Source organism: Carassius carassius, chromosome 47 (genome assembly GCF_963082965.1).
Source record: "Carassius carassius chromosome 47, fCarCar2.1, whole genome shotgun sequence".
NCBI classification, from domain to species: domain Eukaryota; kingdom Metazoa; phylum Chordata; class Actinopteri; order Cypriniformes; family Cyprinidae; genus Carassius; species Carassius carassius.
In genome coordinates, this window is record NC_081801.1 from 23,200,961 (window position 1) to 23,227,146 (window position 26,186).

A 26,186-nucleotide genomic window follows, 5' to 3' on the forward strand; every position below is an offset into this window, starting at 1 on the left:
TAGGTGAGTACCTCTCAATACAGACAGGATGTAACTGCTGACAAAACGCATGACATGTAACAAATCCAACCAAGAATCTACCCGAGCAAACACCAGATAAAGGGTGAACACTTAGGGCAAAGTAGAAACAGGTGTCATAGCAAATCAGCGCGAGCGCTGATTGCAATGACAAACAGGTGCATGAAGAGAGAGAGGTCAGCGGGACAGACAAAGAGTAATATAATAAGCTAATAAGGTGTGTGTGTGTGTGTGTGTGTGTGTGTAAATGAGTGAGAGCGTGCGAGAGCGAAAACGGAAGAAAAACCTGACTCATGACAGTACCCCTCCCTCAACGAGCGCCACTAGGCGCTCGAGGAAGGAGCCTGACGGGACCGGTAGAAGTCGTCAATCAGCGAGCGGTCCAGGACATCCCGGGCTGGAATCCACCGCCTCTCCTCAGGACCATACCCCTCCCAGTCCACCAAAAACTGGTGACCACGCCCCCGGGGACGAACGTCGAGTAGCCTTCGAACTCTGTAAATGGAGGCCCCCTCGTCAATAGGAGGAGGGGGAACGGAGGGACGTGCGGGCGCACGAATAACGGGTTTAATGCAAGACACGTGAAAAACCGGATGAACACGGCGCATCTGACCAGACAGTCTTAGCTTTACAGCGACTGGACTGATGACCTTAACAATAGAAAAGGGTCCAATAAAACGAGGCATGAGCTTGCGAGACGTCTCCTGAATAGGCAAATTGCGGGTGGATAACCACACCCTCTGACCGCAAAAATATCTGGGAGATCTCACCCTGCGGCGATTAGCGGCACGACGAGTACGTTCCCTAGTCTGACATAAGGCAGATCTCACCCTCCTCCAGGTACGCTTACATCTCTGAATAAAAGCCTCGACGGACGGAACCGAGGCCTGAGACTCCTGGGCGGAGAAAACAGGCGGTTGGAAGCCAAGGCAACCCTCAAACGGGGATAACCCAGTGGCGGACGATGGGAGAGAATTATGAGCATATTCGGCCCATGGTAACTGCTCGCACCAAGACGCGGGATTCTGAGAGGTAAGACTACGCAGCATGCGACCAAGAATCTGATTGGTCCTCTCGGCTTGCCCATTGGTCTGTGGATGGAATCCTGACGACAGACTGGGGGAAGCCCCTATCTGGCGACAGAACTCCCTCCAGAACAGAGAAGTAAATTGCGGACCTCTGTCAGACACAATGTCCGAAGGAAGACCATGGATCTTGAAAACGTGATCCACCATAATCTGTGCGGTCTCCTGAGCCGACGGTAATTTAGGGAGCGGAATAAAATGCGCAGCCTTAGAAAAACGGTCCACGACGGTGAGAATGACCGTATTGCCAGACGAAGGGGGAAGCCCGGTAACAAAATCCAACGCAATATGCGACCAGGGACGCGAAGGAACGGGAAGAGGTCTGAGAAGACCCGCCGGAGGATTATTACTAGACTTAGTCTGAGCGCAGATAGAACAAGAAGCAACAAAACGACGAATATCGCGCTCACGAGTGGGCCACCAAAATCTCTGGCGGATGGCCGCTAAAGTACCTCTAACTCCGGGATGCGCGACTAATTTAGAAGAATGACCCCAGCGAAGAACCGTCGAACGAGCAGCCTCGGGTACAAACAAAGTTCCCTCAGGAGCGCGGGGCGGTCTTGCAGTGTGAGAAAGAGCACGCCTGACCGCTTGTTCCACTCCCCAGACGGCTGCCCCGACCACACAGTGCTGAGGTAAAATCCTCTCATCGGTCGAGGCACCCTCTGATGAGTCAAACTGCCGAGAAAGGGCGTCAGGCTTGAGGTTCTTAGAACCGGGTCTAAATGAAATGGAAAAATCAAAGCGATCAAAAAATAATGCCCAGCGGGCCTGACGAGCGTTAAGACGTTTAGCAGAGCGAATGTACTCCAGGTTGCGGTGATCCGTCCAAACAATGAATGGTACACTGGCTCCCTCAAGCCAGTGTCGCCACTCACCTAGCGCCAGACGGATAGCCAAGAGTTCTCGATTACCCACGTCATAGTTGCGCTCCGCGGGCGAAAGACGGTGGGAGTAAAATGCGCAAGGATGAACCTTGTCATCCTGGGAGGAGCGTTGCGACAAGACAGCTCCTATCCCAATTTCGGAGGCATCGACCTCAACAATAAACTGACGTTCTGGATCAGGAGTGATCAGGATGGGCGCAGACGTAAAAAGCATCTTAAGACGGTCAAACGCATCCTGAGCAGTCTCAGACCAAGCAAATTTGGACTTGGACGAAGTGAGAGCGGTAAGAGGGGCGGCAACCTGGCTAAAGTTACGAATAAAGCGCCGGTAAAAATTCGCAAACCCCAGAAATCGCTGGAGTGCGACTCGAGAATCGGGAACAGCCCAATCAAGAACTGCTCGAACCTTGTCAGGGTCCATACTAATCCCCTCCGCTGAAACGACCGAACCGAGAAAAGTAACCGATTGGGCATGAAAAACGCATTTCTCAGCCTTGACGAATAGGCGATTCTCTAATAAGCGCTGCAGGACACGGCGAACGTGTTGAACATGTACCTGGAGAGAGGGTGAAAAAATTAAGATGTCATCCAAGTAAACGAACACGAAAACGTTAAGCATGTCTCTTAAGACATCGTTTACTAATGCTTGAAATACAGCGGGAGCGTTGACCAAACCGAAAGGTAGAACCCGGTACTCAAAGTGACCGACAGGAGTGTTGAACGCGGTCTTCCACTCGTCTCCCTCCTTGATACGCACTAAATGGTAGGCGTTGCGCAAGTCTAATTTTGTAAAAACCCTTGCGCCCTGTAGGATCTCAAAAGCCGACGACATAAGAGGCAAAGGATAACGGTTCTTGACTGTTATGTCGTTCAGCCCTCGATAATCGATACAAGGACGCAAAGAACCATCCTTCTTCTTTACAAAGAAAAACCCAGCGCCGGCGGGAGACGAAGAAGGAGTAATGATCCCCGCATCGAGAGATTCTGTAAGATATCCTTCCAGAGCCTCTCGTTCGGGCGCCGAAAGAGAGTACAGTCTACCGCGAGGGGGCGTGGTGCCAGGAAGGAGCTCGATAGAGCAGTCATACGGACGGTGAGGCGGTAAGGATACCGCCCGGGAACGACTGAAAACCGCCCGCAGATCATGGTACTCCTCCGGGACACCAGACAAATCATCAGGCTCCTCCTGGAAAAGAGGAACAGAAGACACGGGAGAAACAGCGGAAACCAGACAATTTACATGACAAGCTAAACTCCATGAATGAATAGACCCCTTAACCCAATCAATGTGAGGATTATGTTGGATAAGCCAGGGATGTCCTAAAACAATGGGGGTAAAGGGAGACTGAAAAACATAAAATGAGACTGTCTCATGATGATTGCCGGAAACAGTGAGACTAACCGGACTGGTGACACGACGAACAGAAGAAAGCTCTCTGCCATCCAGGGCAAAGACAGTGGCGACATCAGTCAAATCAACTAAGGGAATCTTGTTCTCACGAGCCCACATCTCATCGATAAAATTGCCCTCCGCACCCGAGTCGACGAGGGCAAGACCGGTAACAGAAAAACCAGCCCAACGGAGAACAGCGGATATAGTGGTTCGAGACCTTGGTGATGAGGAGATGACAGAAGCGCTCACCAGTACTCCTCCGTCTACTGGCGAGCTTTGGCTTTTAAACTGCAGGATGAAGCGAAATGGCCCGCCGTACCACAGTAAAGGCAGAGACGGTTAATAATTCGCCGCTGTCTTTCCTCCGGGGAGATGCGTACGGCCCCCAGCTGCATGGGTACAGCATCAGGTTGGTTCTGAACAGAAGCAGTAGCAGAAGGAAAGTTATCACAGGATGTGAAAAGTGGAGAACGAACTCGACGCCTCTGCTCGAAACACTTGTCAAGGCGGATGGCCAGGTCGATAAGTTGATCGAGCTGAGTTGGCGACCCCCGCGCGTAGATCTCCTCCTTAAGGTCTACATTCAACCCTTCAAGAAAGCGAGCAGTTAGTGCAGGATCATTCCACTCACTTGTAGTAGCCAGAGTCCGGAACTCTATCGCGAAATCTGCAACAGATCTTCTGCCTTGACGTAGCACAGCAAGTAGACGTGATGCCTCGCTGCCGAAGACGGATCTATCAAAGACCTTGATCATCTCATCCTTGAAAAGAGTGTACTTGCTGCAGCATGCAGATTGCGCTTCCCAAACTGACGTACCCCACTCGCGTGCTCGTCCCGTGAGGAGAGAGAGAACATAAGCGATGCGGGCCCGATCCTCTGCATACGTCTGGGGCTGAAGGGAAAAGACAACTTCACATTGGATGAGAAAAGCTCTGCACTCCGTAGGCTCACCCGCATAACAGGAGGGATTGTTGACTCGTGGCTCAGAGGGCAGCTGACGATTGTGAGACATGGCAGATTCCTGATGCAGGTGAAGTAAACGGGCAGATAGATCAGCCACCTGAGCTGAAAGACTCTTAACAGCCTGATGAGCGGCGGCCAACTCCTGCTCATGTTTGCCAAGCATAGCTCCCTGGATCTCGATCGCCGACCGGACAGGCCTCTCGTCTGCTGGATCCATGTTGGTTGGATTATTCTGTCACGCTGGTAAATGAAAGATCCAAATGCAGAGATAACAGGAATAACAGTCTTTAATGAAAAAATCTATAACAAAGGCAGTCCGTCCTTTCAGCACACAGAACTGGTAAATAGAAACTTGAACAAACGGAAAGACTCCTGTCTCGATGAGTAACAGAACAGGACTCCCTTGTAGCAGACTCGAAGCTCAGGAGTAGATAACTCAGGCAGGGTGAGAGAACCACATTGGTCTACAATCAGCAGCAACAGCAGCAGAATACAGCAAAAACTTAGGGGCTAGACTGTTCCAGGCAGACAAGACAAGAATAGGTGAGTACCTCTCAATACAGACAGGATGTAACTGCTGACAAAACGCATGACATGTAACAAATCCAACCAAGAATCTACCCGAGCAAACACCAGATAAAGGGTGAACACTTAGGGCAAAGTAGAAACAGGTGTCATAGCAAATCAGCGCGAGCGCTGATTGCAATGACAAACAGGTGCATGAAGAGAGAGAGGTCAGCGGGACAGACAAAGAGTAATATAATAAGCTAATAAGGTGTGTGTGTGTGTGTGTGTGTGTGTGTAAATGAGTGAGAGCGTGCGAGAGCGAAAACGGAAGAAAAACCTGACTCATGACACAGTCACTGGTGTGTGTGTCACTCTGCAATAGTTTTGAATGTGGCTCTTACAATAAGACATTACTGATTATTGAAAATAGATATGCAGTTATTAATTTCCCAGTTATTAAATTAATTTTCTCCAGCTTAACTGGAAGTTCTGGGAGGACACAGCAGGTGCTCGGAAGCAGCTCTCCTAATATTCTCCTTGTGACTCTGCTCTGAGCCCAGGGTCAACTGTGACCCCCTGTGCTACTCAACTCAGTTTAATCTTATAGAGTAGAACAATTGTGTGAAGAAAATTAAATGAAGATGATGATTTAGAGGATTACTCCAGTTAGGGAGTTGCAATTATATTCTATATTTTAAAGAGCTATGGTTAGCCTTAACATCTTTACATATACAGCACATTTAAGGATCACAAATGGAGGCTTGTAAGGCAGGGACAATTACAGATAAATGCACAATGAACTCCAAAAATAAGGTGATCTGTAATAACAACATAACTAACTGCTGAAGTCTCATATTTCATAATGATGTTATGAGCAATGAATTCTGAGCAATGTTTTATATTTATTTTATTTTTTTTGCAAATTGTTAATGAGAAATCAACTTACATACAATTATATTACACTATATATGTATAAGTATATATGTAATTATTATAACAATGGTCTGTTATTCAAAGTGGACGAGAAATTTTTATATTTGACAATATAATTTTTGGATATTGTCTAATATATCATGCAACACAAACATACACACACACACACATATATCATCAACAACATTTTATGGAATACTACTGGCATCACACTAATGCAATCTTTCTAGAACCACAGGTGTTATGTATAAAAGAAGATAAAACAAACAGAATGTTAGCAGCAATGGTGTCTTAAAACACATCTGAGCCATTAATCTGTCACACTGTTGCAGAGAGTATTTAGCAGCTTTATCTAACAGCGAGTGACACAGAAACAAGGTTTTACCACATGGTGTGTGATAACCGCTTACAGTTTCTCTGATGAACATTGTAACTGCAGTATCAGACACTGTTAAAGCTAAAGCCTTCTAAATCCAGTTGTTTTAAGACTAAACAGCTGCAGGGAGAGATTAGAATCCGGCATGCTTATTTCTGAATATTTGGAAACTGTTGATGTTTTTACTGATTCATGTGTGGCAGGGCCTAGTGAGTAAATGATGAATTTAGGTTTGTCAATGGGGGAATAAAGCTAGAGTGACAGGCCATTCAAAACAAGAAAATTGAATGCCAATCATCACAGTGTCCAATGCTCCAGCTGGAGACTGGGGTGATGGGATAGACATTCTCCTAGAATACACCAGGCTTTAGTACCCAGCTTAGAAACTTGTCTCTTTAAATGTATAGCTCTAAAAAATATAATGTACTGTAACCATCAAGTATAAAATAATTACACGTATTCTTTATATCTTAAAGACATGCACATGAAGACAGTGTCATAAAATTTTTTCAACTGTATTTAAGTTAAAAAATAATTCCCATGACCATAATTCCTCATTATCACATTTTACTTTTGAGTTACTATGTTTGTTTTATAACATGCAATATATTTAAAATTAAATTCAGCATAAAGGAAATTCAGCATACTACCGTAATGCAAATACTTTGTGCATTTTGCAATTTAACTGATTTTAAGAAACTTATTGACACTAGGCACGTTTCCATTACCCTTCAAATTGCGAATTGAAAATATGCCTAATGGAAACGCAATTCTGCATGAGGTGGTTTTTTAGGCAATATGATAAAAAGGAGTAATTCACAAAACTGCAATGGAAACTTTTTTTTTTTTCTTTTTTTTTCTGCATTAACAGGTCACATGGTGTACGTAAAAACTCATATGATCATTTCTTAATCTACTCTAACCTCCAAGAAACACTTCATATGTGGCTGTTCTCAAGTCTAAGGGACTTTCCCTGCCATTAATGCTTAGACTATTTACACTGCGTATGTCTGCACCATGTTATGGCTCCGAAATGGCCACTGGTGCTGATTGCTGCCACTCTAATTATAGAGTCAGCACGTCAGCACGTCCCGGAATCTGCTCTCTGTGCTGCTTATGTCAAGGTATACATGCTTACTCTAGTATTGACAGATTGGACAGGTCTCCACCCAATTGGCCGGTTTTGATTTTGATTGTGCAAGTAAAAATGGGATTGGGTGGGTTTTGGGTCAATTTGGTGGTTTCCAAACATATAAATTTCATATTAACAAACAAGCCCTAGTGTGCAATGTGCATGTACTGCATCCAATCAGTCATCACATCATTACTAAACACACACACACACACACACACACACACAGTGCAGAGGTGCTGGTGCTGATGTAAACATCAACAGCCGCACTTGAGGGCTCAGCAGACAGACATTATGATTCATGAGTGATAAGTTTTTAGCATGACAAGTTATAACGTAGGCCTATCTGATTTTGAATGTACGACTATATTTTCAAGTAATCACAATGGCTAAATATAAAGTTAAAGAGTGGGAGAATGATCAACTCTCAAAACGTGAATTATTGTAGAGTGAGATGAGATGAAGGCTCTATCACTGCAACTCCGAAATCAGAGCATATTTGAATCTCGTTTTATACGACCCTGTCTTTAAAATTTTAAACTACCTAGATTGATAAATCATTGAAACAGCTACATGTTCTACAATATGAACTAGCCTACCTGCTTATTTTCCTATCACTTATATTGGGCACTTTTTGCATTTAAATGGGATATTATTCTGACTGTTTCTGACATTGAAAATGATGCATGTGTTGTTTCAAAGATATTAGTTAATTTCTTGATTGACGTTTTAACAGTGGCTGCTTGCATATTTTATTCATGTTCGACATAGGTTAATGGAAAGGCCATCATTTCGCAATACTTTTTTATCAACATTTATAAAATATCACCAAAGTTTTGCCCAAAGTTGTAATGGAAATGCGCCTACTGACAGTCATTAGACTTTTTAACAAGCCACCCCCACCCCACCTCATTTTAATATAAAGACAACTGTACTACCCTGACATTTCTGGTAAATGTGGTCAAAACTATTTTTGAGTCATCCAATTGCTCAAACCATCCGTCATTTCTTTTTCTTCAATGTTTCAAGACTCTTATATTAAGAACATCCTTAAAATACCCAATTAAAATATATTTAAAATAATATCATTTTATTCCTATTCTTCACAATTGTACTAGAAGCAGGCATGTTCCAAGAGAGGCAATTTCTGATTCTGATATGCAGGGACGTTATTATTATTTGTTAATTTCTTTCTTTCATCCTGACATGAATTTGCTTGTGAAAGTAAAGGTCCCCACCTCCTCAGACCCAGTGGTGTCATGCATCGCAGTGGCCAGATGTCTGGAACCACTGAGGTTTTATATACCAGCTAGCAGTTCGATCAAACATGTCCCTTTAGTGGAAAGAGGAGATGAACTAGAAATACTTCACAGGCTAAAGAAAAACTTGTGACAACAGTATAAGGGTAGGCTTTTATCTGTCCCTCACGGTGTTCTGTGTTACTGAATATCTCTCATATTGGTTTTTGTGTATCAGAGATCCCGCCGGCACTGTCAAGGCACCAGCTTCCAGATAATCAATTTAACTGAAAAGACTGCAAGCAAGGGAGTCAATCAAGAAGAAACAAGGTTTGATCATGCAGGTTGATTGTTTGTTTAGGACTCACGCCACTTCATTATACAAGTTCAAGTATAGCAGTCTGGCTCAATAGAAGCAAATAGATGAGGATCTAAAGTTTGTTTTGTTAATGTTGTATTCAGGGGTGCGACTATGGTTTCTTGGCCCCCTGAACAGCAAAAACATTCCAAAACAGTTCTGACAAATATGTTGGTGAATTCTGATATTAACTGAGTCATTTGTGAGCAAGTGAGGTAAAACTGCTAAATTTATCAAAATATTTTTTGAAACAAACTAATTTTCATCTTGAATGACCTGAGGGTGAAGCAATTTTCAGCAGTTTTTATTTTGGGGTGAATTATTCCTTTAAACATGTGTTGTGCAGTGATAACATGCAGTCATAAAACGCGTTGTTGGGCATAGTCATTGAGTCATCACTGATAAGCTACTACTAGAAACATTAACTTTGCAATTATTTGTATCGTAAAAAGCGCTATACAAATAAAATTGAATTGAATATCACCTGCAGGGACAAACATATATATAGCAGGTCATTGTAATAGCGCAGAAAATCTACAGCAAATGAGTTTAGTGCTTCCTGAAAAACAAATCAGTTTATTTGACACACAAATATATATATATATACAGTATGTGTGTGTGTGTGTGTGTTCACCTGCATCTACATGAGGGTCACAAACACTGAAGATTTAATATTTTGGTTCAGTAACTTTAAATGAGAGCTTGAGAAAGTAATGTTAAAACACATGAGCAGAGACAAAAGCAACATCCTAAACATTTTATAAGCATTCGGTATGACCAAAAAATAATATCAGAGTATTTTTCACAGTATTTTGACTTAAAATGCCTATTTTATACTGTCATGATGAGGGAATATTGTAGAAAAAAATCTCTAAATAGTGACAAAACACGACACACTAATACATTTTAACCCCAGGGGTCACTCTACTTTAATAATCATGACATCGTCTGATAAAATCAACATTCATGTGGGGTGGAGCATCCACTCGTATGAGGGGATATTGTTCCAAGATAGTATGTCTGCTCCCAGATTCGTTCTGCCAGGTATATATGTATATATGCATTGAGCGATCGCAGCCTGGGTAATGCCCATTCCAAGAGGTGCTTTGCCAGTGCGCAGAGGTGGCTGGACAAAAGGCTGCCTTGGTGATTTATGTAGGACACCACTGTCAGAGGGTTAATCCAAGGTCTCAGAGCTGCCAAACAGGCCTGATTGACCCTGATGCGAAAGCGGCCGTGCCGCCAAGTGTGAGGTCGGACCCAGAGTTTCAGCCAGTATTGCAGAGGTTGCATTCGTAGAAGGCCGAGATGCAAAACTGGGGTGGCAGAAGCCATCAGCCCTAGCATCCTCTGGAAGAACTCCAGAGGGAAACAGGCTTTGTTCCTGGCAGAAGCCGCAAGCTGCTGAATTACCAGAGCATGCTCTGGTGAGACTACAGCCCTCACACGGACTGAGTGGAAGACTGCCCCCAGGAATGTGATACGTTGACTGGGGAGCAGTGAGCTCTTGGCAAATTTGAACCCGAGTTCTAGGCACTCTAAGTGGCTGAGGAGCATGGATCTGTACTGGTCTAGCTCAGTCCGCGCCTGGGCAAGAATGAGCCAGTCATCTAGATAATTCAGAACACGGATTCCCATCTGCCTCCGAGGGAAAAGCGCCGTGTTAATGCTCTTTGTGAACGTGCCAGGAGCTAGAGACAGACCGAAAGGAAGAACTGTATATTGGTAAGCCACACCCTCGAACACGAATCTCGAGAACAGCCTGTGATGGGGGGCTATCTGGATGTGAAAGTAAGCATCTTTCAGATCCAGCGAGAAGAAACAGTCCTCGGGGCAAATCTGCATGAGGATCTGTTTCAAACATCTTGAACTTCCCTCTCATGAGAGAGAGGTTCAGGAGTCTGTGGTCTAAGGTGGGTCTGAGACTGCCATCTTTCTTAGGGACAAGGAAATAACAGCTGTAGAACCCCGATCCGCATTCTGAGGGGGGAACTATTTATATGGCTCCCTTCCCCAACAGCGTCATCACTTCAGTGCAGAGGAGCTGAGCAGTTCTACCAAAGTGGGAGTCACCAAGCGTCTCCGGGGCGAAATGCAGTGAGTAGCTGTGTTTTATTATTTTCAAAACCCAATTGGACACTCCGGGGATGGCCTGCCAGGCCTCGGCCCGCGTGACAAGAGGTTGAATAGTGTCGGATGACAGACCACTGACCAGGAGCTTGAACACTGATGAGTGTGGAAGAGGAAAATTGAAAATGGAAAATATTTATTGTGTTCGCCATAACAATGGCGCTTTGCGTGGGCACAACAACAGTGGGCCCAGGTCGCAGAGCAAACACTTGGTCCCCTTCGAGGACCTGCCTGGGAGGTAGAAGGGGCAGGCTTGGGAGGAAGGAAGGAAGGGAGGAAGAAGACAGGAGGGCATGAAGGGCGGAACCGCTTTCACTGAAGAAAGCGATTTGCAAGCACAGAGAGGCGAGACTTATGCTTTCACAATAAGAGCATGAAGTCTCAGGTGAGCTCCACCTCAGCGTGGGGTTTTTCCCCAGGCAAAAGACGTCCTCACCATGGTCATCATCTGCATGCATAGTGGCTCTGCATGTGCCAAAGCTGTGGCGCGGCATTTGTTCTAATGCTGCCGCCATGAGAACAGCGTTTGTGATGCTCTTTTAGAGCGGTGAAAAACAATGGAAAATGCTCTTTTAGAAGCACCGGATGGCAGCATAAGATTCGCTGAGAAGCTTCCAGGAAGCGTTAAGCAGGTGGCTCGAGGGTGGCAGTCTGCGAGAACGCTGGCGCTGCAGGTGTTCGGCGATCTCAGCTGATCCACTGCGGTGCCTCTTCAATGGCAGAGAGCTGGTTCCAGGAGGCGAAGGCGTTTCTGCAAAGAGAGCCAGCAAAGATAAGTCATCACTGAAGGACAGAGATCTGAAATCTCTGTGGTGATTTTATGGTGATTTTCCTGCTTATATAGCCATACGCTCCGCCCATTTTAGCGGGCTTTGGCGAGCTGCATCGCCACAGGCTCACGCAGCCATGCCGCACCGTCATTGGTTCAAACAGTTTTCCAGTTTAAACCAATTGCACTGCACTATTGAAAAAAGGCTTTAGCATCGAGGAATAAAAGGAGCTCTTCCCCATACGCAGTATGAGTGAAGTATTGAAAGGGAACACATACAGGCATCTCAATAAATTAGGATATCGTCGTGGAAAAGTTCATTTATTTCAGTAATTCAATTCAATCATATATATTATCAATTTTATATATATATATATATATATATATATAAGATAGATAGATAGATAGATAGATAGATAGATGGCTATTACAAGCTGTCAAATGCTCTTGAACTACATGCTATTTTTAAAATATGGGATAAGCCACTCAATATTTGTTTGACATTTGATATTGTTTCAGTGGAAATTACATCAGCACACTGAATTACGCTGTGCTTTTCAAGACACTTCAGTGGAACTTTAAATAAGTTATGCTGCTTTGCAAGAGCAATTTGTAAGGCATAGTTTGCTCATTACTCCACCTCATGTCACTTCAAAGGTATAAGACACTTTCATCTGTGAAAAACAACTGTGAAGGATGAGAGATGACGTGTACCAACATCACGTGTAACATCATCGGGAAATTTGAGAGCTAGGAAATGCTACAATACCTCCCAACTTTGAGAAAAACAAATAAGCATACTGAATTTAACTAACCAGCTTTAACTAAGTCAGTTCTGAAAGCAGTTGACATGAAAGAAGTACAGTGTCCACTATAATGCCTTTTGCAGCAATGCTGAGAATGCATTTTGTGGATGATGAAGGTTCTAATTCTGTGGAAATCTGCTGAGCTGAGCTGAGCTGAGCTGTGGCAGATTCTGTGTGGCTCTGGTCATAAGAGACAGTAATTTGGATTAGCCTCTAACCACAGATTAATTTGCTCATTAATTTGGGTGTTAAGTGTGCTAAAACAGCAGTACTGCCTAACGACACACACTGAAAGGAAGGGATAGAGTGGTATGAGGTCATTCTCCATCTGTCATTGACTGTCCGTGTCTTCTCCTCTTTCTTCACATCAGCAGCACCAACTGAAAATTCTGTGGCAGGTGCAGAAATTGACTGTCACAAAGAGGAGAGTCCTTAAGCTTGTATTAAGTGGCAAATAGCTTTTGCCACCCATGAGTTCTCCTTTTTCCACACTGCCCGTGTGACGATGAAGAGAGATATGGCAGGGGGCAAGCAAGGCAGCTTCCCTCGGGAGTTTCTTGTATCTTCCAGCCACTCAGCAATTCAGCTGCAGGGCAAGATTGAGGCCAGTCACCACAGTGGTGCATCTGCAACCTTTTCAGACCTGCCAATCAGGGTGGACTGTATCCTGGAGGCCGGGACTCTACAATAAGCTCTTGAGGAGTGGTACTCAAACCATGAATAAAGGTGTATAGGGCACAGAAATCAAAGAGAGCCAATCAACACTACCATCATCACTCTAATTGTGTTCAAATGAACACTTTAAAAATCTACTTTGTCCTCTACTAAAAAAGAATACAGTATGATTTGGAACATCAACAGGGTGAATGAATGATGACAGAATTTATGTTAACACTTTATTTTAAGAACCAATTCTTACTATTAACTAGCATGCATATTACTAGCATTGGCTGTTTATTAGTATTCTACCCAGGCTCATTGGAAATACCTGCCTCTACCTATGTACATTTCTGCAATACTCAAAAACCTATTCCTATATGTACAGATCGCTGCAGTCTCCAGTTGAAATGAACTTTTAATGAAGAATTAATGAAGAAAAGCTAATTTTCACACAATTCCTCGCACAGTATTATTTGAATTAATTTTTTTTATTATTTATTTTTTATTATTATTATTATTAAACATTTTAAAATGCTGAGAGGTTTTTTTTTTTTACTCTGAAGATTTCTTCGGTAGCTCAAGCGATGAGCAATTGCACTTGTGAGGTGAAGTGCTTTGATATGAATCCCATGAAATAAAATTTTTGACAAAATAGCTCAAACCTCCATATAAGAAAGCTAAAATAGCACGGTAGCGTCAACGAATGCATTTTGTCACTTTTGGATTTGTTAACACTATTGGGCAGGTTTAGTGTTAAGTTTGACATAGGAGGTACGTTATTTCCCAACACGATAGAGCATTAACCTTTTAGCTACACTCCCTGGACATTGGAATTCTGCTTGAATACTTGCTTGAACCAACCTAATAAAGATGGTACAATATGTGCCAGTACCAACGTAATATTAATGTGGCCATGGTCACATATTGAACACACATTTTAGTGCCACTCACTGGTCATTTCACTTTGAAACTTCCATGACGTGTGTGTCAGTGTTGCAGAAATGTCACCACAACCACGTATTTCCAGACCTTAAAGTGTGACCAAATTTTTGTTTTTCATTTTGTTTTTGGCATTCTGGAAGATGCAAACCACAGAAGGTGACCTTAAACACACAAGGAGCTTTCTTTTTGGCAAAGCAATGTTTACCAGTACACACGATCCTTCAATAACCTTCATTTATTGATCTAGGAGGTGCAGAGTACTTTCAGACTCCAAATACAAAACTTTTGCTCTGTCTTCTGACTGACAAAATCTGACTTGCTATAGCTTTTCCACATATCCCACACTTCGAACAAAGACTCAGAATGTGTCTATAGTATGTTTAATTGAAGACAGTGAAAAATCTAAAACTGCTACAGTGAAATTATTTGGTGCGGTATATCTGTTTAACAGGACAATGTAGACTACCATTTAAAAGTTTGAGACTGGTAAGACTTGTTTTTGATGGAACCTTCTTATGTTCAGCAAAGCTGCAATTATTTGGTCGAACAGACACTAATACTGTGAAATATTATTAAACTTAAAGATAACTTTTCCTTTTTAATATATTTTATAATGTGATTTATTCCTGTGATGAGAACAACAGAATCAGAACACCTTAGTGGGGGATGGCTGGTGGGGAGCTGGAGAGAAGCCTTTAACTGAGGACGAAACCATTCACAGATTTGTAGTGATGACCTCGGTGGAAAAGATAGAAGTGGGTGTACAACCTAAACCATAATAGTGTTTTAGGGGAAGTCGTGGCCTAGTGGTTAGAGAGTTTGACTCCTATGGTTGTGGGTTCGAGTCTCGGGCTGGCAATACCATGACTTCGGTGCCCTTGAGCAGCGAACCCCCCACTGCGCCACAGCATAAATGGCTGCCCACTGCTCCGGGTGTGTGTTCACTGCTGTGTGTGTGCACTTTGGATGGGTTAAATGCAGAGCTTGAATTCTGAGTATGGGTCACCATACTTGGCTGTATGTCACGTCACAAAAGATACCACATAGCAATAGGCTGGCAACACTCTAGATTCATGGTGGCAAGTTTTGCATGTGTAAGTTCCACTCACATTTTCTATGGAAAATATAAAATGCCATTTAGTATTATTGTTGCAAAAACTTTAGACTTTCTACATTTTCAAGTACACCAGACTACCAGCTTCTGAATAGTACAGTGTGTTACACTGAGAGACTAGGGGGGGGAACTTCTGATTTGAGCTTCAGAAATCTATAAAAATCTTCTCGTTTGCTCTCTATATTTAAAGGTTTTTCTTTCATACTCCTCAAGCTTTGCTAAGATCCTACTATATTTCGTTCAGAGAGAAAAAGAAAAAAATGATGGCATCTCAATTTTTGGGCATTATTTTTATTCACACCGTGCAACCAAATTAAGCAACAAAGCCTTGTCTGAGCACCAAGCACAGCTCCTGCAGTGCCAGGAGCACGTCCTCTGAATTCACAAGCTTAAGAAAACAGTTGGCTCTCTGAAGCAGTTCAATAAGAAGCAGACATGCCTGGATGGATACGGGGGTGGAAATCAAGAGACAGCAGAGCTCAGAGAAAACTAGGGCTCAGAAAAACAAGAGCAGCATAAAACAGTCCCACGCAGCCTATCCGGCAGTTTTAAGGACATGCGGTCCTTGACTTGTTAATGGTTTGTGCGGAAACACTGGGTATTAATGCTAATAAAATGACATAACCATCCAAAAATAGCACAGGCAGAATTCAGAATGGATAACATAGTCACAGTGCTGCATTGGCATCTGTTTTTTGGAAGCATCATATTCTTAGACATATACTGTAAATAGCAACATACAATCTATATCTATTTCTATCTGACCTAACTCATAAAAATGACTTTTGTTTGCTCAGGTTGATTTAGTCATATTAAATATAAATCAAAATGAAAATACGTTTCATATTAATAAAAACAGTTTATTTAAACATTATTTACACTGTATGTGATTTTTTTTTCACATAAAAAATGTTACATTGTTGAAGAAACATGACTGTTTCCTGAAATCGTAGGAGCTTTGTTGCACATCCAGAGTTTAAATCCTGTTGGATAGAACTAATAAATCAACTAACTATGATGACAAGCAGGTTACATAGTGATAACTTCTGCTAATTAATCAGTTTGAGGTCAAATTAATTTAAGATTATTGGCAAAAATAATGAACATGGGTCAAAGAAAAGATGTCCCATTTTGCTATCCGCATCAAATAGAATTTTCAAAATGTATTGGTATAAAAATAGGGGCAAAATAATATTCTATCATCATTCAGCATAACAGATATATTTGTAAAAATGAAAGAACATACGTACTTTTGATGTTATCTAATGATTCTTGTTGTAAATATGCCTGACAATATTCATTGGTAACTATGAGATTTTAGTGGTTGTCTTCTGTATGATTATTTCATGCTCAGAAAAAAAATTAATAAAATAAAATAATAATTCTAGGGTATGAAAATAATGTATTAAAAATATACTGTTTTGATGCTTAAAAATTTGATTTGTGTATGTATGAAATGAAATGTATAGATTGGATTATATGTTTGCTTGCTTATTTTGCTCAAATACATATTCTATGATCTAAGTCCATATGGCACACTAACAAAAACACTGCTCCTGACCACAGGTCGAAAGCTGTAGTTCCAACCACACAACTTTGCAATGCTGTTTAAGGATGTTTGTCTGAACCATGGATTCAAGAAACACCAAAACACTAACAATGAAACTTACAGCCATTGTTGGCTGGCGATGCTTTCGGGAAATGCACCCCCATATGTTCTTTGCCAAATGATGCACTAAGGTCAGTTAGAGATTCTAAACATGTAATCATCATTTTAATAAATACATACAGTAAATAACACATCAATATCATTACTTACATTTAACATTCACATTACATTAGGTGCATGCATTTTTGGCATCATAAGACATTTTACAGCCTGCTTCACTTTATCTGATATTTTATGAGACTTAAGCTTGACATACTTAGGATGTTTTTTTCTGCAAAAAAATGCACCACAATGACTTTTCATTGACACGAGTTCTCTGTCATTATTCAACTTTTTGAAACTGACAGATCTTCAGCTCCCCTGGTCTCATTGGATAGCAAATTGTCCACTGGTTCCACACTTCAGAATCTTAGCTGATGTAATGTGTCATATGAGTATAATTCGCCTACTGTGATATTTTTAATTTGACAGACTGCTTTTTGAATGCATTGTAGCAGGTTTGGATGCATACACTGGGCATGTTGGACACATCATAGAGCTTTTATAGGCCAAGAATGATCTGTATTCATGTAATTTCCTAATCTTATTCCCCTGCCTTCTTTTCTTCTATTCCAAAAGAAAAAGCTTAAGAAATAAGACATATTTTAACAAAGAATTAGGAAATAAACTAAGCTCAGTTTAGTCAGCATATCAAGGCTAGTGTTTTCCATCATTCTCCATATTAATGAGTTTGGATCAGTTGTCCTAAGTGCTGTCGTTCTAGACACATACAAAACAAGAGCCAAATGATTAAGCAGCAGCTTGGCCCAGACACATCAGGCTGGAACTTCACCTAATTGGATAAAATGAGATTCAGGGGTGATGGATTTTAGTAATTGTTGCCACTTGTTAGCCACCTCACATGGGCCCTAGCATGCTGTCATTCATATTAAGCCACAGACCTCCAAGTCAGGTTAATCAGTGAACAAGTCAGTAAACCAGTTCAAGAGGCCTAATGAGAGACAAGACAGACCAGACTTTGAGTTTCATGTTACAAAAAAAGGGGTACTATTATAAAAATCAGCATGCATCTTGGGTGGTTGACATTCCTGCACCCTCAGTGCAGCACACATGTCAGCAATATTTTGTTTTCAAATAAAAATCAAAAAGTTCAAAAGAGTCTGGCAAAGCAGTTACAAAAGAGTAAAGGCCATCTTTCCAACATGCTATTCTGAAATATACCTTGAAGCACAATGTAAACTTTAATGTAGTTGTACTGTATGAGAGAGTTTCCCAGTGAGAATAAGCAATATTGTAGTTTCTCTTCCTTGGACTATTTATGTACATACTTTAGCATTTGATGCATGATGCATCTCAGATGAATATATTGTTATAATGAACATACACACCGGGACAAATTTAGGTATTATGCCTGGAAAGATACAGTTTGTATTTCGAAAACATTCCCTTTTGGAATGGAGCCTGTTTTGGATGCAGTGCCATCTACATCATTAACAAAACAAAAAGAAGAAGAAGAAGAAAAAAAATCAATAACAATAGCAGTCCAACCTCCGGCTTCTCATCAAATAGAGATTTTTTTGTTCAGATGTCATTCTGTATAATTCATCCAACAGCTGTCTTATTGCAGATGAATAGGCCTATGTGAAATCATCAACACCACAAGTAAAGATCATTTACTGATCGTTATTTTTAAAATCATGTACAAAGCGCATAAAATTTTATGTATGTATTTTTATGTATTTTAAGTAGTTATCGTGAATTAATAATACATTTTTGGGGAGTCAAAGCACATGACATTCCACAATCTGAACTAATCTTTTCTTGGCATAAGAAGGCCAAATGATTTTTACCTTATTTCCGGAAACATTCCAGAATTTTGGAAACTTTCCAGAATCGTTTTGGAAACTTTTGGAAAGTGTCCGAAAATTTACCTGAAATGTTCTGCCCCCTTGCAACCCTAATTGCAACATATAACTTTTATTTGCATTTAAAATATTACAAATATTCAAGTAAATAAATACATTATTTCCTTTCAGCAATTTCCATTTTTTTTTAGGCTTTTTGGGGTAGTGATTATTTGTACAATGTGTTTCGAACAGAAGATGAAGGTTCGCCCCTAAACCTACCTTATACACGAAAACAAAAATAAAAAATTGCCAAGAGAGTGTGGTGTCCATATACAGTATACCCACTATAAATAAAAAAATCTAAATTACAAGGAGCAAAAACATTAGTCCTTAGATGCCATATTCTTTACAGCAGCATTTCACTTTAAGGAGAAAGCAGCAGACTAAATGAACTGCATATATACGGAAGTAAAATGTACAGCAATTACATACTTCACATTAACAAGATTAAAGGGGCGTCCTGTTATTTGTGTAAACTAACTTTAATAATATAAGATTAATTTTAAACTTGAATAGATTAACATGAAGTTATTACCCTATCACCTGTGTGTGACGTCATTAACAGAAGTCCTATATTGTTGTACCAATGTGGCTCAAATGCAAGAGGTATAATTAACCATAACAGAACATAATAACCATAATAAGTAACCATGTTACTACTGTTTACAATCAAGACTAGCTAGTTCATTTCTACAATGATGCATTAAACTATGGTGTTTAAGCAAGTAGCGAGTTATGTCGTTGTAAACCATCTGAACCATCCCATCAAATCTAATTCTCTGTCTCCGGTAGTGAATAATGCAGATGCTACAGTACATTCAGAGTTAGGTCCCTCTGGACTGAGCAGGGGAGCAGCTGCACCTAACAAGTGGAGCATCAAAACAGTCATGGCTCATTCTCTAGCAAGATACATCAGTTTAAGCAGGACAACACCCCACCACTCCAAACCACCCAGCTTTTCCTTTTTTAACCAATCTCCATCTGTTGCTTCATTCACTAATATGTGCATGCACATGCCAATTGGTATTTTAGGGGTAAATGTATGCATCCCCAATACTGTATGTACTGTATGTGCATGTGTGTTATTCACTCAAGAGCCACACAGTATTTTATTTTATTTTTTTAATATACTTTTTATTATTATTATTATGAAAATCACTAATTATATTTTTGATGGTACTCATCAATCAACATTTCTAACCATAATACATGTACTATTATACATTTAATTGTATATTAATACATATAAATACAGTATATATATATATATAAATACAGTATATATATATATATATATATATATATATATATATATATATATATATATATATATATATATATATATATATATATATATTATACATAAGCTCTGCCTTATATGTGTGCTAATGATTTCAATGTGGTAAACTTTTCTATGTACATTTAATATCAATTTTACACAAAACACCACCCCTAAAATGTCTAGAACAATATATGTATATATATATATATATATATATATATATATATATATATATATATATATATATATATATATATGCTTTTTCAGGAAATCAACATACCACAAATGTTGTCTACTGAGTCTTTACTAAACCAAGAATATTCCTTAAAACGTACCTAAGCTTGCAGATCTTCATCATATTAGTGTAAGACACCGTTACTGGAATGATTTGTGTGTACATTTTTCTCAATATCATGTTGGTTCTAATGTCAGGTTAGGTTGATTTGTTTCTGGAGTGTGGTAAAAGGTGACATCGTCACTGCAAAAGCCAATGACATGATTTACAGCACTGTAGGCAGACTGCCTCGACCTGTCACTGCCAATGATTGATTGTCCATTACTCTAAACATGCAACAAACTGGTAAATAAATTTGCCTTCAAGGGATTGCACTTTGGGTAGACTTTGCGTCAGAGCGGTGAAGCCTATAAAAAGCAACTGGTGCGCTCTGCCAGAGGCAAAGCAAATTCAACAGCCTTGCTGGGTTGTGTAGGAGGCTGGATATCAACTCAGAACACACTCTGAAACTTTCTAAACTCCTTCCTGGTGCATGCCATTTTCACAAACCTGGGTTGGTGGTTGATAAATGAAAGAAAGATATTAATATTCTAGCTTTTACCAGTACTGCAGATTGTGTAGTTTGTAATGATGACCTCGACAAAATAACGTATATAAAAAAACACACACGCACATAAAAAAAAAAAAAACATTATAAATGAAATAACAAAAATGCATAATTTGGCTTTTTCCTTTTGCTCCAGAAATTTTCAGATACAAAACTGCAAGTGAACACTCCTGTAAGCTTAGGATGTCGCGTGCATGCATTTGTCACCTTGTTTGTAATAAAAAATAGCAGTTATGCTGTGTTGGTAAGAAGGTCCACCAAGACACCAATATTAAGAGGTAGTAAGGCTGTAACCTACTAAAAATGTCAGTTTAAATGGCAGCTGCAATCTCTTTAATGGGCTCAGTATAAAATCCATTATGTGCTTCCTCCATTTTGCCTTGTGGCAGGGCCACTGCTGGCTCGACAGCACATTAGCTACTACCGGCCAGAAGTAGGTGTTTTGTTACATCATAAAATGTTATTAGAGCTATTACAGAAAGCCATCGTCCTCTGCCACTCCATCGAGATGCTCGCAGAGATAGACAATCAGGGCGGAAGGAGGGGTCACTCTTTTCGACAGCATTACTTACCAGGTAAATGTCTTATATAAAGGCTTTCAGTGCCTGGGCACATTAAAACAGAAAACTTATATACACAATTGTCTGTTGTGTCTTCACAAGAATCACTGTATCTAGTGAGCAACACTTAAGGATCTAAATAAAAAATTCTCACATGAAAAGGAATTTTACTGAAGCAAACCATTTTAACATTTTTCTAACTAACTTCTACTCTTATTTTTAAAACACTACTTACATACTTATTAAACAAAAACAAAAAAACTAAAGTAATCTATCCATCTTTTTCAGTTTCATTATTCATTAGATATTAGTACTTAATCCAATACCAATCAGTCACATTAGTTAATATTGCACTGATACTTCTAACTTATTCCACATTTTTCAGTTGATCTGCGATTCGGAGATCAACTATTCATTTCCAACTATATTTACTCCAGTTCTTGCTGATTCCAGATCTAATAGATACTACTTATTCTTAAATTACTTGTAACTATTCAAATAGTTTCTAGGACCTATTATTATTTACCAACTACTAAGAGAATAAAAACTAGTACCTGTTAACTACTGAGTATACCAATTGTTATTATTAACAATTGAATAATTCTAATAAGAATCTAATAAATACAACTAGAAGAGAAACTAGTAACTATTGGAATAATAACACAAAAAGAATAGTTACTATAACAATATATACTCTTTTCACATTTCCGGGGATCTCAGAAGCAGATGTTTTCATAGTTGGGTAAGCTGGTGAACAGAAACTAGAACAAAGATATATGTTTCCGTTTCCATTTTACCCAATTAGAAAATAATAATAATAATAAAAATGAAAAACTTGACAGTGTCCATGTGACTTACCAAATGGGGAAAAATATAAAGATTGATTACATTGATCAGTAGAGAGAAATATTTGCAGTCACTCCCTCTTGCAGCAACCTTAACTAGTTTTCTGCAATTTAATGCCTAGGTAATAAACCATAAAGTAGCTTTAGTGTTTTAAATAAACATTAATATTATATATATATATATATATATATATATATATATATATATATATATATATATATATATATATATATATACATACAGAGAGAGAGAGGATTAGATTTATGCTGTTAGTAACTATGAAAACATGTCATCAGTCTGTGAAAAGAGTCCACTGTAAATATATAGTCTACTAATTTGAGGTAATTAGTTAATATCTGAAACACATAACCTCAGATATGTTTGGCAAAATGAACTACTAACTAAAGGAGATAGTAAGGATGGAAGACATAAGTACTAATGAACTAGTAATTAAAATATAAAAAACATACTTTTAAATCCAGTTTTCAGTATACTACTGGATACTCATCATTTTTAAGGAAGACGAGATAAACGACTAGAAATACTACTTGTCCCTATGAGACCTTGAGTGAAGGAGGGAGGGGGAAAAGTGTAAGTGCGCCGTCTAGTGGTAGTGCAAGGTTGTGTTCAGCAGAAATGGGAAAGCATGCGAAACGCAAATGTTGACCAAACTTTAGAGGAGAAACTTACGGTAAAAGACGTACTCAGTGTAACTTGACCATATCTTGTCGTCAGTATGCTGGCTGACGAACGAGGCCGTCACTGACGAGTTACAGGCGACCATCTGGAAGCCGCACTCCGAGAGCATGTCGAAAGAGCGCTCCAGGTGCTTGAACTTGAGGTAAAAGCGGGATGTGTATCTGTCAGGGGTCCTGTCTGGGTCCCTGCTCTCGTTCAAGGTCTCGCCAAAAACTTCTTTGGCCAGCGCAATCCTCCCACAAATCATAATCCGCGGCACCCTCCGGAATTTGGCGTCGCTTTGACTCTCCCTGCCCATCGTACAAGACCCGCGATATCCGACTGTGATGAACCCGCTTTTTCTGTCGGCGGGAACGAGCGACGGTGGAGGGCACATCCGCTGATCGCTTCCTTGAGAGCCGTCCTCGTAATCGCTGTGGATGTATTCATCGGGACTGGGCTTCAAGTCGTCCGGGGTTAAGAGTTTAACCAAGTCTGGCAATTGAAAGTACTCCGCTTCTTTCCTCAGCCGTCCCTTCTCAGGGAAGTGGTCAGGGAGGACAACTTGCTTGTCTCTGAGGTAGTCTAACACATATCTGAACAAAAACCCATCCCGGTCGATGAAGTAACGACCTTTGGGGTCCCTGGCCAGATCATTCGATGCGTTATTTTTAGGAGAGAATATCTTCCCCAAAAGGGAGCCGGGGTTGCTGATTAACGTGGCGTGACGGGTATAATACACTTGCCCCCCGACGTTTAGTTCAATAACGTCTGGAAAACTGCTGTCTTTAGCTCTAGAGTTTCCACTTAACGCCATTGTTTCGGTCATGGGTGCCAAAAATAAATAAATAAAAATATCCGTATTCGAAAAGTTCGCTCTACAGCTTCGGGAATGATTTAGAAGATACCGACGATGGACCATGCACATTAAATGGCAATAAAAATAGCATTTCAAGCAACTAATTGGAGCAGGTACCTTGCAGTTACTTTATTTAAAAAAGAAAATGCATCTTCTCCGCAGATGAAACAAATCGAAAAAGAGGGAAAATGAACGACGATGAATCCGAGGAGGAACTACGCGCCCGCACCAGAGAGTCGCACCGCGTGAACGAGTCTGGGTTGTTTAGGAGCGGATGAACACGGCTGCTTATTCACGCGCCTGAAAAAGCTAGTGCATTTGAGCGCAAACGGCAGACGTTGTTTAATTTCTGCAAAACACATTATAGAATAAAACCTTTTTTATCCCTGTAAGGCAGGTCCAAAGTTCCTTACAAGTCCCGCAACGGTTCGAATCCAACTTTTGAAGATCAAGTAGAAACAGACTGGATAGTTTCAAAAGAAAATAACTGAAAACTGTGCAAAGCACATTTTATAGCCAAACGGCTGTGGTGTTGATCAATAATCCCAGTTGTTACCCAGAAGAAAATCCCGTCTGTGGTCCTCTGACATAATCCAGGATTTGCGTGGTGGTGGGGTTTAGAAGTGAAGATGATGCAGCATCGCTCTCGTTGCGCGCGAACAGGGCTGTGGCGCGGGAAAATAACCGCCTCAGCTGGTGTTGCCTCAGCGCGCGAAAAAAAAAAACATAATAGGTTATCAAAAATTACATCATCTTAAAGGAGTATGCACGCGATGCTGTGGCGTTGCTGGTACTCGTCTGTGTAATATCAATGTCAGTCAGCTGTGTTAGCTATACTTCATGCAGTCAGCATACAGATTTAGCTACAGGAAACCGACTGCCTGGAATGACATTTTGTGCGCTCGTGCGGTTAATTCAATCATTTGCCAATGACTTACTGTACTTCTAGAATAAGTGTTCTCTTGGTGTGTGAGGTTGTGTTCAGTGGGGGAATCCACAGACATTTTCAGGACCATGGACAGCGAAAACAATACCTACTGCCAGCCTCACCCTAGCTTGCTTCTCATTAATTAGGAGGGGTCCTTGGTGTGCTAGAAAGTGACGCCCTTCTTAAAATACAAAGGTCAGGAATAAAGATAAATTTATTATTTTTGCAAAAATTATTTAGGGTGGTATTATATGATAACAGATTAAACAATAATCAAAATAAAAAATATATTAAAAAAAGCCTTGTCACGCCATTGTATAATGCAAAATAAATGCTTAAAATCTTATCTGGAATATGTTTACTTTATTTTAAATTGACACTATCTTTTTTCCTGCATACTATTAGAGGATAAACCTAAAAAAACATTTTCAATTCAATGCAAATGTGGCTGTGCTTTAACAAAGCAGCTTTAGAGAGAATATTGCCTTACAAACCCCAGTGAGCAAGAGAAAGGCAGCGACGAGAAATTTGCATGATGCAAAACTTAAAGATTAAAAAGAAACACCCCCACCCCCCATGCTGATTATTTTTCTTAATTTGATTTTTTTATTATTATTTTAAAACAAATGCATGCAAGTAACCCTAAGCTAAACCCAAATCCTAACCCTAACCATGTAGTAAGTACATGTAGTTAATTAATACTACTCAGAAATTATACATATAATTACATTGTACCAAGGACACCTTAAAATAAAGTTCAACCGCATACTGTTATGTCAAAATTATTTTCATGTGATATTCTTTACCTCTATTTTCTTTATTGTAGATAAAGCTACACTTTTTGCATTTGTTATCATTTCGTTTCAATATTCAATATTCAATAAAAAGAAAAAAATTATTCTGCTCTGGTGTACCCTACTACTGTACAAAGTATGCTACTTGCTAGATAGATAGATAGATAGATAGATAGATGGATAGATGCATAGCTGGATAGATAGATAGATAGATAGATAGATAGATAGATAGATAGATAGATAGATAGATAGATAGATAGATAGATAGATAGATAGATGGATGGATGGATGGATGGATGGATGGATGGATACATAGATAGAGGAGTGACAGTGCATTCATTTGTAACTAGGGCATGAGCTGTATTCATAAATGCATGCATGCTTTCACCTCTTGTATGCTGCTCCTTTTTTAAATATACTGGAGTATAGCAGTTGACTGGCTTACTTTAAATAGCTCAAACTCAACTCATGGCTGGCAGATTTCCTGTTGTTATTTCATGACTGTACAC

At 40.2% G+C, this 26,186-nt stretch overlaps 1 protein-coding gene across 1 annotated transcript in view; it reads right to left on the minus strand.

Moving 5' to 3' along the window:
- LOC132130747 (BTB/POZ domain-containing protein KCTD16-like) overlaps window positions 1–24,520 on the minus strand; it is an 81,770-nt gene extending 57,250 nt beyond the window's left edge. Inside the window, exon 1 of the mRNA XM_059542541.1 lies at window positions 23,109–24,520. Within this exon, the coding sequence (XP_059398524.1) occupies window positions 23,109–24,024 (916 nt within the window). The 5' untranslated portion in view covers window positions 24,025–24,520. The remainder of the gene's footprint in view (window positions 1–23,108) is intronic.
- Between the last annotated feature and the right edge of the window lie 1,666 nt (window positions 24,521–26,186).